General features: G+C 37.5%; 1 protein-coding gene across 3 annotated transcripts in view; it reads right to left on the bottom strand.

Moving 5' to 3' along the window:
* Positions 1-16096, bottom strand: part of EML6 (EMAP like 6) — a gene marked incomplete at both ends in the record, with an annotated part of 118890 nt that overhangs the window by 69973 nt on the left and 32821 nt on the right. For all 3 annotated transcript variants that reach the window (XM_082305416.1, XM_082305415.1, XM_082305417.1), the window contains 3 exons: positions 2169-2237; positions 4434-4532; positions 10213-10372. In XM_082305416.1, coding sequence (XP_082161542.1) covers positions 2169-2237; positions 4434-4532; positions 10213-10372 — 328 coding nt within the window. The remainder of the gene's footprint in view (positions 1-2168; positions 2238-4433; positions 4533-10212; positions 10373-16096) is intronic.

Genomic DNA, 16096 nt, shown 5'->3' with positions numbered 1-16096 from the left:
ATCAGAATGCTCATGACTCCAAAACCTGCCCACTTACCAAGGAAGCCTCCAGGCAAATGCAGTAAGTCTAAGCACAAAACAAAACGATCAAACTGTCTGAGAAAGCAAGGCACAATTCTGACTCACTATTGCCACACTATCCCTTCTCATTATCCCACTATCTTTTATCATGCTTTGCTGGGTGGTACCTGTCAATACCGATGCACGCTTTTTAAAGCCAGGAATGTCCCATTTTTCTTGTCTGCAAAACTTAAAATACAGCTACAGTTCTGAAGTAATAGAATACTTGATCTTGAACTTAGGTGCCTGGAGTAGACATTTCTGCTCTTTTCCAATGCACTGAAAGAGATACGTCCCTCAAATAAAGTTACATTTACTGAGAAACCATCTGTTGGATGGAGACTGCAAACGTTTGTATGTGAAACAATTCTCTGACTAGGAGAGTAGGAAGTTCTCCAAGTGTGGAATGGTGACTTTCTTGACTTCTACACAGAGCTGAGGCATCTACGCTCTGTGGTCCATTGCACACTGAAAGATACTTTCAGAGACCGGACAGGAACACTGACGTGTCTGACATAGATGCATAATGTCTATCTCATTCCCACTTTATATGCCTACATCTTTTTGTGGCTATAAGCCAAATTTTTAGGTCTTTCTCTTTGTACTTACTCCTATAAAATTCTTATAAAGCTGAATCCCAGAAATCCTTGGATCAATGATTTTTATTTCAGATCCTTCTCTATTTCTAATTCAATTCAATTTTCCCATTGCCTCTTGACATAAGCCAATTTGCGAGAACGCAGTGGGAATACTTCCCCCAGGGCTTCTGTACTGTGAGTAAAACGTACGCTCTCCTCGCTTCTGGTTAGCTGTAGAAGGGCAAGAGAGCAGGCAGCAGTGTTGGGAAATGGGTGGAGGGAGGATCCTGAGCTCAGTCTGAGATTCCTTAGCTCCTAGGCTTTACCACAGCTTCCAATATCTGCTCAGCCAAACGAGCCCATAGAACTGAAATGCTGAAGGAACAAATGGCACTATTCCCAAGTATTAGGCCCAGTTCTCAAAGTGATACAATTACTTTAGAGCTGTTCTTTTCCTTTGTTGCAAGTTACAGTAATTATCACATTCCCACAGCCTTATAATGAACAGCAAGTATATAGACTGCTGTTGGAGCATCACTGGAGGGGAATATCTAATCATTTCCCCCTCCCTGCTTTTTGGCTTTTTTGGCATGCCTGTATCTATATGTATTTACTTTGCCGGATATTGTGCATGTTCAGGGTAATTATGGCCATTTTAAACAGAATACAGGTGCCAAACAAAGACAGGTTTTGGAAAACAGCTTGCAGAATACAACAGATGGTTATCACTTCTGCCAAAAACACCCACAGTTTGAAAGCAGTGGTGGTTTTAAGGGCACAAGCTTCTCAGTAACCAGAACAAGAGATATTAACTGGTTTCCTAAACTTCTAGTTAAAGCTCTTCCCACCCCAGTCATGTGAAATAATTGCCATCTGTTAGGAATGCTTTTGATGAGACGGGGAAAATAGAAACCTGCAGGGAAAATTGGCAAGCGGAAGGATTTCTTTCTGAGCTTTTTACAGGCACGAGAATGTTTTATCCTAAACTTACAGTATATATCTAGGTTCCTATTTAAATAACTTCTGGAAAAGGTAACTTAGAGGGAGCAAATAGGGGGGCCCTAGGATTTTCATCTGTTCGTCTCTGCAGCTATCGCATACCTTACCTTCTCTGTGGTATTCCTACAAATGCTGACAGCAGTTCATACAAGGCATACTTTTAACTCAGTTCCTCCTATACCTGTTCAGTGACCCTTTGTGATGCTTGATGAGAGAAATCGCTAAAGGCTGAGACAATTTTGAGACAATTTGGGTGGAATGGAGAGGGCAGAGGACCCCAAAATTACAAGTATATAATTATGAAAATTACACCAAATGATCTTCCCGCTTTGCTTGTTAAGTGAATCTGTACCTCAGTCACTGCTGAATGTCTAAATTGGCTTCAAACAAAAAGCTTTGCTAAAATGTTCACAGAGTAAAGAAAGAAAAATACAAACTGTCTTATATTTAAAGCCCTCATCATAGAAGACGACAAATTTCTTTTGTGACATTCATTTACTTTTTAACAAGTAAACAATAAAAGCTATTTACCTTTATGTGTTTTACTCCACAGCTGACGATTCTATTTGGTTGATATTGATCCCAGGAAATATCAAATATCTGTTAAGAAATACAGTAAGCCGATATTTTAAATTATGCAGTAATTGCATCTAGGCTCAATTTGCTTTTACCAATTTTTAGGCATCATTTCTGTTGCAACATATTACTAAAAATGAAAGCATACTAGTTAGGTAAATTTGGAACTCTCGGTAAACAAAGATTAAGGCAAATATGCAAGCTTCCTCACATAGATCTGTCAACACACCTCATTCCTGCCTTCATACCACCAATCTATTCTAGCTCCAAGATATTATTGAATAAACAATATTTACTGTATCAAATAAAATGGGAATTATGGTGTATGCTAATGTTCCTCAAGTTGAGGGAAGAAAGATCTGTACATTCAGTACATTTATCTTTATTCATTATTTTAGGTAAAAGGCACAGTATCTAATTTAACCTTAGATTTACCCTTCAACCTAATTTAACCTTTAATTACCAAAAGACCTCAGTGACAAAATGGGTGACTATCATTCATCGGACCTAATCTACAGAGTTAAAAATCAAATTCTTAATTTTGATTAATGTTACATTTACATTTATAACAGCATGCATCAAAAAATGAAGTATCAGATCCTATGTACCTTACTAGAACAAACTTACAGTGTATTCTATGACTATGGTCGCATAGAACTAATGGAAAATATTAGAACAAAGAGAAAATAGAACATAATGGAAAACACTGTATAAAGTTTGGAAACAAAAAGTTTGTATTTTGGCTCAGATTTTCAACAATATGCTATTTTTAGACTTTTCACCTCTGGCATTCAGCTTTTCAATGTTCAAGCTGAGAACCAATGAGGTTATTGCAATCGTTGGTTACGTATGTAGAGAAAGACAAGGGGACTTTCTGCCGCTTTTAGCTCTTCAGCTGTTAAGTATAAATCACAAGAGAACTTCAATCAGCTTACAGCAACATATTATCTTAAGCTTACCCATCATTCATTTTATACACAAGGAAGCACTGCCTTCCTACAAAATATTTATCTTCTTTATAAACATCAGGATTTACAGTAGTTCAAGTACTATTTTACTTAAGTGTTGTTAGAACACACAAGATATTTCACCTTCAGAAATCCTTTATGACTCCTGCACACTAAATCACCAGAATTTGTGGCCTAATTAGAGATGCATTCTTTCCCACTCCCTCTTCAGCCAAATCTCCTTTTTCTGGTTGCGAAAGCCTACTGAGACTAAGATTTTAGCGCTTCTTGCCTGTCCTGGAGTCTTCTGCTAATTCAGAACCTGATCTTGTACCTACTGAGGTCAGTAGCAAAACTTCCACTGACATAACTGGAAAGTGATCAGTTCTGACAGAGAAATTCGAATAAGGACTAAGATTCCGTTGTGTTGGGAACGTTGTAAGTAAAAATGAAGTACCAGATTTGTTCAAATGACACATAAGATGCAGATAGACTGTATGTACACACAAGCTGTAAGGAAGGGTTTAGTCTGCTGCTTTGCATATATACATACTCCATCATGTGTAGTAAAGCATTATAATACCTCAAAATTCTAACAGTCTAACATGTTATAGTATCATAATATGGATAAGGAAAAGTTGTCAGAATGTGTCTGTAATTTATTTCAATGTATGCATCCTTGTGCTCATATATGTTGGGGTGGTATTTTGCCTATGCTAAATCTGTTTGAACATTTCCAAATCCTGAACAATATTCTAAACTCAGACCTCTTCAGCTCTCAAATTTATTGACATTATTATGATCCTTTACCTGAAGTTAATAGATATAAAAGGAGTATTTATCCTAATTATATTTCTCCTACAGGTAACTGTCTTAAGCAAAAATAAAAGGCAGATAATTAAACTTTCCCTCAGGATAAAATGTCTTTTTGACGTTTTCAGAAAGAACATTACCTTTGTCCACTGAGCTAGCATTTTGCGTCTTTATATATAAAGAGCTATAAATCATCCTAATCAGTGTGTAATTACAAAGTATTTCCTCCCTAGGCTCACGAGACAGACAGCTCAAGAATCCATCATGTACCTCGTTTATTAACACAGTGCTTTGTGCTATGTCGGGCACAATGAGGAGAAATAAATACCTTGTTCCGTATTTTAAAAGCCAGGTAGAATGATCAAAATTATCTCTGTATTAACCTAGTATAACCAAAAATTATTTTTAAAACACTTTAGTGCCTCCCAGACAAAATTCAGTAAACGCTTCATACAATTACCCTGTCCGAATGGCCTGTAGCTGTTGCCAGTAGTTTTCCTCTCTTCCAGTCCCAAATACACACTGTATTTTTGGCATCCAGTCCCACTGAAGCTAAACGCTAGGGAAAAACAATAGTAATGCAGTTAACAGAAAATCAACTCAAAAATCAGTTTACTGTAGTTCAGAATATTATGTGTACAAACGGATTTTCCCACACGTGACTTGTGTTTGAGCCACACTGCAAAGATATTCACACTCATCATTTACTCACTGGAGAAAGCACCAAAATGTCTAATCTTTTCTAAAAAGTCAGGTTATTAATTTCAGGTTACCAATGTCTCAAGTACAATTCTTATCATGAAAGATTTGAGGTGCTTCTTGCAGGTGCGTGTGATTCTAGCATTTTGATCAATTAACCTGATAATAAAAATAAATGGGAAAAAAAGCTCTCACTATTTCCAAATAAAATTTTGTTCATTATGCTCATTTTATTGAGCTTTAGAATCAGAATTGGATATACTTTTAATAATTGCCTTTTAGATAGCTTAGTATATCAAGTCACCAATTAAAACAACTAATAATTTTTATACTTTTAAATCTCAATAATGCAAGAAAGAAAAAGTACAAAATAAAATGGAAGGGAAAATCTTCCTGTCTGTGTTGAATTTATTAGATAGCAAAAAGGCCAGGCAGGTCTGATTCTCAGTTTCTTTGCACCCTAGTATTGACAGAGACTACTTGAATAGTTCGGGAAGCGGGGGAGAAGGTAGACTGCATACATCTGCGACATATCCAGAAGATCAACGGTTATTGTGGAGGTCGTAGGTTTTTTCCCTTCCAGTGGCTGTGCTAATTATGTCCAACTTGATGTGATTTCCATCAGAGTTTCTTATTAGGTGAGAGATCTTTGACTGCAGAGCAGAGATGGTAGAACTGGGTGTCGTGATCAGTACCAGTGCAAAGACTAAACTAGCACCAAATATGCTGCAGCTGTATATAATGGACGTGATGCCAACATATGCTGGGTAGGGATACGTAACGGATACGTAATGCATATGTCCAACATATATTAGTAAAAGGAATATGACTGAGTAAGTTGCGCCATGGGAAGACGAGGGACTATTTTCACGGGAAACAATCTTGTAGCTCGTGTAACATGACTTCTTAAAAACAGCCATATCTGTTGTGTCCATACTGCCTGTTCCGGGTTCTTCTCATTGTCCTGCCTAATTCCTTATGAAAAGAAGTTATTAACAGTCCCACTGAAGCTCCTAAGCATTTTGCTCTGTTATAGGAAAGCCTGCGCTTCAAGAACATGCCATAAATGAAACCTTTATTTTTGCCTCAAAGATCAGCAGACGACCCATCTGGCCCAAACGGACATACGCTTCAGAGATTACACTGACCACATCTTTTCCTTGAAGATTTGCTTAAGAAAGTGACTTGCAAACTGAATCTCTTCAATTGAATTTCCTTCAACTAAATGTCCACTATTTTTTGGCTCAAATTTTCAATATGCAAATTGTTTAAAGTCTGGAGACATCTGTGGTAATACAAAAGGACTGAGCCAGCAAAGAAAACAAGTGTAATTACCAGAGGTTCCTCTAAAATGGTGTATTAGAAAAAATACTAATTGCAGTAAGGCTATCAACTACTGTACAACTGCGAGAAGAAATCATTATTCATAAAGAAACAGAAGGCTCCAGTTTTCGTTCTGTAGCAAAATAATTCAAAGACAAGGTACCCCATGCCTTTTCATGCCGTTTATAAGCGTAAAAACATAGCGTACATCCTCCTTCTTAAGAGAGACACTATCAAAAGCCTCTGGTTTAAATGCAGTAGGTACATGTGCACCCATCACTGTCTTCTTAATAGTTACAGTTCCTTTATTTGAGAGTAATGAAAACTTTAAACTTTTGTTTCATGGCAGCTGACAACATGCATTATGCCTAATGCCATACCTGAGCTCTGCCTAGCGAATAATGCATAAGCCAACCAATATCCTACCAGCAAATGTACTAAGCAATCTAGTATTAATGAAAAAAAAAAAAAAAAAGAACAAAAAAAACCCAAACAAAACCCCAAAAACCTATTTACAGAGTTATGCCACAAGTTCTTCTGAGTCCAGTCTACTATTATATTGTCTTTCACTGAAATAAAAACACCTGAGGTCTTGTTGAGCCAAAGCGTGTGAGAATCTACTGCAGGAACTTGCAAGACACCAGGTAGTCGGAAGCCTTGATTATGGTACATTACATCAAAATCTGTTTGAAGACTCTCCATATGTGAGCCTTTGAAATGGTGGACAAAGGTAGGTTCAAAATTTGGGGTTCTATTGCTAGATGTGTACTGAATACCTGCATTTAACCTAGGACAACCTGCCTGATGATTAGACGTATGGCAATGAAGGACAAAGAAAATCAAATATGGGAAAGAAAGAACGTGCTCCTGCCAGTTACCACACAAAAATATTTGTTTTCAGAAAGGACTTTTATTGTAGCAAAAAGAAGTTTTATTTGCCCTTGAGCAATCTACACCTACCCAGGGGTTTGGATGCACTGATCAGAACACAAGATATTTTCCATGGAACTTTCACCAATTCCAACTTTTTCTCACCTCTTTTATACTGTTCTCTTCACCATGGAAACCATGGCAGTGCTTACAGTATCTTTCAGATTCATGATGTGAACAACATCCGACCTAAACTGTAACTACCAGTCCGGAAATTACCATTAGTGAGTTAGATGGACAGTGAAAGTACTAGGGGAACTTAAGAAATATTTTATATTTTCTTCTAACATAGGTCTACTGAGGAAGGTCTCCTGCTGGCAGAAAAGTAAAGTGATAAATGCTGAATTTCCTTTTTGGTTGAAACACTTACACTTTTAGTCCTCCTTCTGGAAGAGAGTTTGACAGAATTCTGTTCAGAGAATTCACAGAACTACCAGAAGAAAATATCTGCCAAGTAGTTTATGCACATAATTAAACAATTATTTTTAAATCTACACAGACTTAGAAGATCTGGCTAAAGAAGCCTACTGCTACCTAATACCAAATTTAGAAACATATGTATGTATTATGGCAATGCCCCCCTCCATTTTAAAAAAAAAAAAATATTTTTAGAAAGCACACAAAAAAGGTTCATCTAAAATAGCTCAGAACAGAAATTGAACTGTATAGTATTGGTGAAATACTTCAATATAAAAGACATCAGCTTTGTAAGCAATTCTGTGAAGGGTAGATGTTAGTACTTTTAAGGAGAAACTGCAGTTAATTCCCAATTCAACAAAAGACATTTTTAATTATAGGCAAAATGACAGCACTTCATTAAACATTTGAACAGAGTGCAGCTTCCCTCCTGCCAAATGTCATCTCCTGGTCATATAGAAAAAGTCCAAACTAAAACACGTATTTTTAATTAGCAACAGTTCTGCAAGATATTCACTTCCCATCAGTACTTTTAAAATACACTATTAATTACAGATAATGTACAAAATATGAAATTTACTCAAAATATATTTGTCTCCAAACTTAAAGCTGTATTGAATGTACATAAAATAACGGAAGCATATAAGCGATCCCTTGATTTAAGCTTCATATAGATCTTCTCCGTATATTATAAAAGATGACTTTACAGGAATCCAGCTCAGGTAGAGAAGCAGAATTATCTGGGCTTTCCCTCAGTCTCCTTTTATTTAGAAAGTGGACAGCTGACAGAGGTAGCTGAGAAAGGAATACATTTCTTATCGCATTTATACCTTATGTTATTGTAGAATTTATTTGTGTTTTGGCACTAAAATACAAATCTTTCTTGAATATTAATAAACATTCAATACAAAAGAATGAAAGGTATGCATCAGAAGGAGAGGGGCAAGCAATGTATGCGAAGTCTGTTTTGTTCTATCACAAGATGCCAGCTCCCTTGGGTGTACTGACTAAATAAACTGGAACTGCTAGCAGCTCTGAATTCCAAATACTCCAAGTCTTTCTACCATGCCCTTTAATTTTGGCTCGGCACAGCAGCTGCTTCTGCAAAGCCAGAAAGAGCAACAAAAAGCCAAGATACATTATCCATATTTATGTTTTCCAGCATTGGTCTTTCTCCAGATATAAAAGCGTTCTGTGCAAATTTTTATTTCCAGAATAAATTGCAACTTCTCCAGCACTTCCAGAAACAGAACGTTACTGTTCTGCAAGGTCAACACAGCGGTAAGTTCAGTTTTTAATTACAGCAAGGCACCCAGCAGGATTTTCAGAAGAGCCTCCACCTTTAACTCACACTGACTGGGCTCTTTGGTGAGTCTTTATCCCCATTAGGTGCTTAAACAGGTTTTTTAAAAAAAAAAAAGTTTATCCACCAGTTAAAAATGAGAAAAAAAATTAAGAACAGGTATTTCTGAATGAACAAGATCTTAAAAAATATTATAGCATTAGAAATTTTGTTCTGTTGATTCGGGGGCTTTCTCATCTGATTTTTTTATTCCATAATTCCCAGGAACACCTTTTTCTTTAATTAGAATTGGCACAGGAGATTTCAGAGGAAATGGCTTTACTTTAAGAAAACTGGAGGAAGATGGTTGAAAACTAGGTTTAAAATAGAAAGCAAGCTCCAATTTTTAATGGAGAAACACAATCCATAGTGCTGTTTAGTAATTCAAGTTACCCAGTGCTTTTTAAACATGTTAAAGGCAATTGCTCATGTTGGTGTCCTTCATTTTGGACTAATCCTTAAACTGAATAACACACAAGACAACGCACAATAAAAAGTACTTTTGTTTCATGTGAGAACACATTTTATGCATCGTATGGCCAGTTCTGATCCCAGAAAGAGTAATAAAAGCCCTGTGTGGTCAGTGGAAGAGTAGCGACGCATATGACAATAAAGCACTTCTCAACAGACAGCTGACCACCTAGTACGTGATTTTAAGATCATCATCTAAAGGCAGTTCTGCCCTATCGGGATGCAAGTCTGAGGTACACAAGCAAATACAAAACCCAATAAGGATCTGTGCAAGAATCCAGGTATCAGCTAATCTAAGCATTCCTAAAAATATTGTAGCAACCAGCTATAAGGCATGACCAGAGTGTTACACCAGAAAACTCATTTGCACATCAGCAATCACAAAATTGCACACATAGGTATTTATAAAACTATGAATGTGAAATATTTCTCAGGTTTATGTGAATCGTAGATTTATTTTCCTCCTACTTCATTCACAACTGAACGCTTTTAATAGTTCACCTCCGGGGGGGGGGAACCCAATGTGTTTAGCCCACCATTTACTTATATTTTAAATTTTGCCTCAAAACATCATATAATCATATAATCTAATCACATTATTCAAAGCCACACACACTGTGTCCTAACCCCATCGTTCAATTAAATTGACTGTGCACCCCAGCCAGTGAGACTCTCCTAGCAGTGAGATGACTGGAGTTCCTCTGCCAAAGAAGCTGCAGGATTGTGAGGACTTTGCCAGGAACTGATCTCTTTGAACAGTAGGTGACAAGCATGTAGTGAAGCTATTACATTTGAGGCACAGAGGACCATTTGTTCTACGGATATTTGTCCAACACCCAATGCCTCTCCTTGACTTGAACGCTAGGTTGTGATTTTCACCTCAAAAACATCTTTGAAAGAGCTGTATTTGCAGTCCTTGCGTTAAAAATCTAATTGTAATAGGAGTTTCAGTACTACAGCCATATAGCTACCTAAACATAAAATACTTTAATGTGCGTATCTTCTAGATTCAGAAATCAAACTAAATTCAAAACACAGAAAAAGAAGACATACAAACCTGGCCATCCGAATCAAAAGCTAAGCAGGCAACTCCATGTGTATGTGCATCCTTAAGAACAGACACGGTCTGTACACGGTAGGAATCCCAGATGCAAATGTAAGGGTCCTTCCCAACCTGCCCTGTAGCTACTAAAGTTTTATCCGGGTGAACTGCGAGGCTGAAATAGAACAGAGTTGAAGTTATAATACACTTTCTGAATCAGTAAAATAGTATAAATGGAATAATTAAATTAAAAAATAATTTTCTTTAGTTCTCAAAAACTTCATCTCCTTTTGATTTATTGGAATGACCATATCACCTGTCTTCAAAACTCAGTCTATCCCACTATTGACTTACAATAATATGTTTTACTGAGACCAACATGGCTAATGCAGAATACAATTTATCATGTAATAATATTTTAACTAAAAAATCTAAGGAAAACATAACCAGAGAATTTTTGAATACTTTTGATGGATAAGCTGAATGAACACACAGGCTTTTATCTTTCATAGCTTTATAAAGTCGGGGATGATTTTCTACAATTTATTCCTCTTTTACACATCAGCTCAAATATTCTGAAATAAGGACCAGTGGCTGAATAATGGTTATTTTTCATTACGAAAAATACATGCAAGAAATCCTCTCATCTTTACACGTTTAAAGATAGTAAGCTCAGAGGAGACAGAAATAAATTGTTTCTCCTATATTTAAAGAACAATGACATGTATTTTAAGATCTACTTTTAGTTACTGCTGCCTAAGAAGAGGTAAAATTCCCTGGACCTTTATTATTTTACCTCATTTTCTCTGGTAGCCAATTAGAAACAGTACTTTGCACAAAACCGGTCACATCAAGCAGTATTTCTACTACCTAAATCCAAGAAAGCTGCCAATGTTTCAAAAACTGTTTCCTGGTCTTCAGTGACTAACGCCACTTGCATTCAGAAGACTTGCTTTGACCAACTTTCTTATACATTTATGAAACATATTAAGCACTCAACTTTTTTATTCTCTGTAGTATTTGTACAGAGATACGTTACTGCAAGCTGCATTCTAATGCAGGGTCTATTAGCAGAATCAAACTATCTTTCTGTTCCCAGTCCTTCAGATATGAAAATCTCCACCAGGCAGCCCACAGCATCCTTCTCTCTCACCCCTGCCTAAGTATGAACACTAATATTTACGTTCATTTTGTTGTGCTGGGAGCATTTCTCTTAGATGTCAAACATTTTCTGGAACCAAGCAGTAGCATCATTTACAAAAAAAAAAAAAAAAAAAAAAAAGTTTCCTTCATCGCACATAACAGATTTTCATTGCAACACAAAAGACAGAAGGCCACCATTTCACAAACTTCATCCCACATTACAAGAGGAATGCAGGCTATCAGTAGTGACACAGTACCAGAAGCTGCTCTTTGCAATTATTCTGAGCTATTGTCAAGCTACCCTTCAACCCCTGAGGTATTCTCTTTGACAAAACCCAGAGGATCTAGTTTGAAAATCTACCTTGGGGATGTTAATAATAAAAAACCCTCCCGAAGGTAATATACAATACAAAGACAGTTTTACATTGTTATCCAGGAAACAAATTTGAACAATGCCCGAGTATGTGAGCTACAGATGGAACAGGGAAAAGCATCCTATTAATAAATTGACATTCAACAGATGGCTTAGGGAAGCTGAATATTTCTCCTATCCCAGGAGCAGATAATACTAACTATTAAGAAGAATTCATTAAAAAACTTAAGGAAGTTTCACAAACCTATGTATTCAATTTTTTCATGGTAAAGAACAATTCATGTAAAAAGAACAATTTTAGCAGTAAAACTGTTTTATCTTCTCCGGCACTTGCTCATTTCTCCTTTCCTTCCTAGGCTTGGCTTCTACATTGTACTGTGTGTCAACTAGTTCACCTCAGTTCTAAACCTACATGGGGAACAAAGGAGGACTCCACCATACTTAAGCTGTGATACCTATAATTAAGTTAGAATACTTTTCTTCACTGATAAAAAATAGATGGAAAAGATTAATTGGGCTAAGCTATCTCACTGCTAGAACAGAACTGCAGCTTAATTATGTCTACCACTGTTTTGTACAGTTTGGTTTTGACATACTAGAACTTCCATTTTATATTTTGCAACTGCATTCCTGGATATGAGGTTAAGAACAAGAACACATTTCCTACAACATAAATATGTCTGTACCGAACGTATCTGTTATTTGGTTTATCCTTTGTGACGCATGAAGTCAACTAGTGGGGGAACTAAAATTAGGAACTAATATCAATTTTTGGCACCTAAATAAGTAGTCTGATTTTTCAGAACTGCTAAGGACATTCATCTCCCGCTAACAGTCTTTACAATGCACTATAACTGCCTACGTTCAGTCTGGCTGTTAGATAACCAAGTGTTTATTTTTGGCAGACAGAACAGTGGGTTACAGAGTAAGGAAATGGAGTCCAATTTCAAGAACAAATCTTGGTGACTGTTTGATATCTGTATATATGATTTACGTGTTTGTTGTGCATTAAAATACAAAAAGTGTATGTGCAACTCCACAATATACCTGCAGTATGGGGTCCTTCCTGTCTTCAGACTGTGAGGTTTCCTGCTGCCACAGGTTCTGGCCCTTCCCGGCCTTTTAAAATGAGTATAAACTTCATTGCTCGTGTTTTGAACCGTTAGGTGCGTTTCTTCAACCTTTCTAAGCAAACATCCTATCCTATATCTAAAGCACTTACAACGATCCCACATCACTACTTGCGCCACTGGAAAATACTGAAATGCCACGATAATCAGTGCAATATGAAAATATGATTAGAATAGATTAGGCATTCAAACAAAAGCGATTTATGGCGTAGAAAAATATTACTGGGGAATTACTCCCTATTCCTTCCAACAGGAAGGACATCTAGAAACACAAAAGTCTTTATTATGCAACCAAATTTCTGCAAGTCACAGGCAACAAGCCTGCAGATACCTGTTTGAGATACATTAGTGTACGCCAGAGCTGTTCGACTAAAGCGAACGGCTGGACCACTGAAGACTTAACGTTGCTGAGCAAGTCATGAATTGCTTCACTCCCACACAGCTTTACCTCCCTGAGCCCGTACTCCCTTGCCCTGCTCACACCTCAGAGTTTGCACGCTCTTATCAGTGTACGTACATTTGCAGACCTATTCTCAGTATTGAGAATATGTAACAGTTCCAGTACCTGATAAAAAAATAAAGTGGGAAAAATAAAATCAAGACTCGTATCTTAAAATCATGAGCATTTCTCTTAAATGTAACGCACCTAATTCCTGGGCTTTTCCCACAAGCACACTACACAAATTACACCAGCAAAGGCTTTACCCTCAATGAGCGGTGAGAGGAGGGCTGCTCCATGAGGAACGGTGAGCGGGGAACCCCGGGCAGCCATGGCCCACGCAGTGCCCTCACTGCCCCCGGAGTCCCGCAGGATCTAAGGGTGTGGGCAGAAGAAAGTCCGCAAGAAAATTTCTCCCTGCTTTCCAGGTTTGTGGGAAAAGGAACTGGACACTCTCTCGCTAAAGAGCTGGGGTGGAAACAGAAAGGATAAAAGTAGCAGCAACTGCTGCTGGTGCTGCTTGCTGGTAGTGGCAGTCAGTTCCCCACGCCTCCATCTTCTCCCGGTGGGAACGGTAACGGGAGCAGACGCACCGGCAGGGTAAGGGGCAGAGAGCAACTGCTTTGGAAGGGCCCGCTCCCGCCCTTCCAGGGAAGGCGAAGCAAGCAAGGGGATTCCTGGCAGTCTGCGCTTCTGGGCAGCTGAATGCTTTTGTGTCTGCATAAAGCTAACCATGAATTCCAAAAGCGCTCTGATGTGTTTGCAAACAACGCCTGTAATAAAAGTGCCTCGATAGGCACTTCTTTTAAGCAAACAATCCATTTAAGATGAACTTTAATATTACTTTAGGTAACATCACACCTTATTAATAAAAAGATCTATTAGGAAGGAGAGATTTCAGGGACCATTTCCTTTTCCTTCCCTGCCAAGATGAACAATTACGAATCCTAGCATCCAAGGCTGGAACCCTGGCAATTTAGGATAATTAAAGATGCCAGTCATGTGTTCCGGCAGGGTCTGATGAAATGCTTTATAAAAGTCATTAGTGGATCCATCTGGTCTAGGGGCCCTGCCAGATGGTAAACTCTTACTACCTCCGCAATTTCTGTTGCAATAATATCCCGCTCCAAGATTTCCTTTTTCTTTTATAACTACATTAGAATTTCAAGGGACTGAAAGTATTTGTTTCTCATCTATATTGCATTTTTTTTGTTTTCTGTAACAGGTTCCATACACTTACATACATATAATACAGATCTCAAGTTTAAAACTGATAGAACTAAGTAGAAAAGTTTAGATATGGAATGCAAACTACTTCAGGTAGTTGAATTGAATATTAAATTGTTTAATTGAATTGAATATTAAATTGTAATTTCTGTATTTAAATTGTTCCCAAACTACAGATAAAACATTTTTTTCTTCATAAAGCACACAGTCAAGGAACCAGAGAATTACAGATGCTACAAAGAATGGGTGACTGGGAAGAACAAAAGAGGGATGAGGGAATTGATGATGGTTGAGGGAGAGAAGTTTGCAGGAGAGAAGGGTCAGGGCAGGTTTAACGACAGTCTTCCAGAGCATCAAAAGCAGTTCTAGAGAAGGTGAAGGTACTCTTTTGACAAGGATGCACGGTGAGAGGACAAAAGGCAAGAAACACGAGCTGCTTCATGGGAAATTCTGTCTGGATACAAGAAAAACATTCTTCACCATGAGAAGAATCAAAGACTGGGACAGGCTGCCTAGAGAAGTGGTAGAATCCCCCTCGTTGGAAATGATTCAAGACCGACTTGGCTTGACAAGACCCTGGACAACCTAATCTAAGGCCATGCTCGCAAGAGAAAGTTGGACCAGGTGATGTCCAGAGGCCCCTTCCAAACCAGACTTTTCTATGATTCCAAATACTGAAATACATCCAGAAAGTCTAAAGTAATCAAAGTAAAAATGCATTTTGGCTCACAGCAGTTTACTTGCATTAGGTAATTGCTCCTTGATGCTGCAAAAAGAAAGCAACTCCCGTTATCTCTAATACATACATACAGAATTGATAGGTTCATCGAGATCTTGAAATGGGTGTATCAGATAAGAGACAGAAGTTTAAAACTCACTATTCTGGGTCTTTCCGGTGTATCACTGCACTATCGTGTTTATCAGGTAGTCAAAACACTTTTTCATTGCAGCAGCCAAAGGCTGAACATTTGCTTTTATAGTTTTGAGTGTATAATTTTTCAAGGTATGTTTTCTATTTATGAATGCCATATTAAATTGAATCTTTTTATAACCATCCTATTAACTATTCTTTGATTAACATGAATCAAGCAAATACACTTTTCATACCAACTAAAACTAGTTCTCAGAACATCCCACCTGACAAACAAGAATTGCTTTTTGAAAGTGGAAGTAAACACCTCTGGTTCTGAAAGAAGCCGGTGCAGGCTGTGATTGAAAATCACCGTGTTAGATGGACTTGTCATCCAGCTCTTGCCAATGCAATTCATTCTCAGTGCTAGGGCTGTTTTGCACCTTAAAGCAGCGTGCAAATTTGATGCTATTCTAAAATAACTCTAGATAGTTAGACACTGATAAATTTTTCTCTACTACAAATCCATCCTGTTTGAAATCTGGAATAACTTTCATGTTTACACAAACCTTTACAGAATTATGCAGTTTTATGTAACACTGCTATACAATGATATTGAAGTCCTGGGGAGAAATGTGAGGTAAATTAAAATCGAATTCCATAGCAATGCAGATACTGTCTGTATACCGTTAATTCTCTTCAGAAAGAAATGAAAGAATTTATGCCTTCTTGCTCAA

The sequence above is a fragment of the Platalea leucorodia genome (assembly GCF_965183815.1).
Source record: "Platalea leucorodia genome assembly, chromosome: 3".
In the NCBI taxonomy this organism is placed as follows: domain Eukaryota; kingdom Metazoa; phylum Chordata; class Aves; order Pelecaniformes; family Threskiornithidae; genus Platalea; species Platalea leucorodia.
Note: the sequence above shows the minus strand (reverse complement) of the source record. Positions and strands in the feature narration are given on the sequence as shown.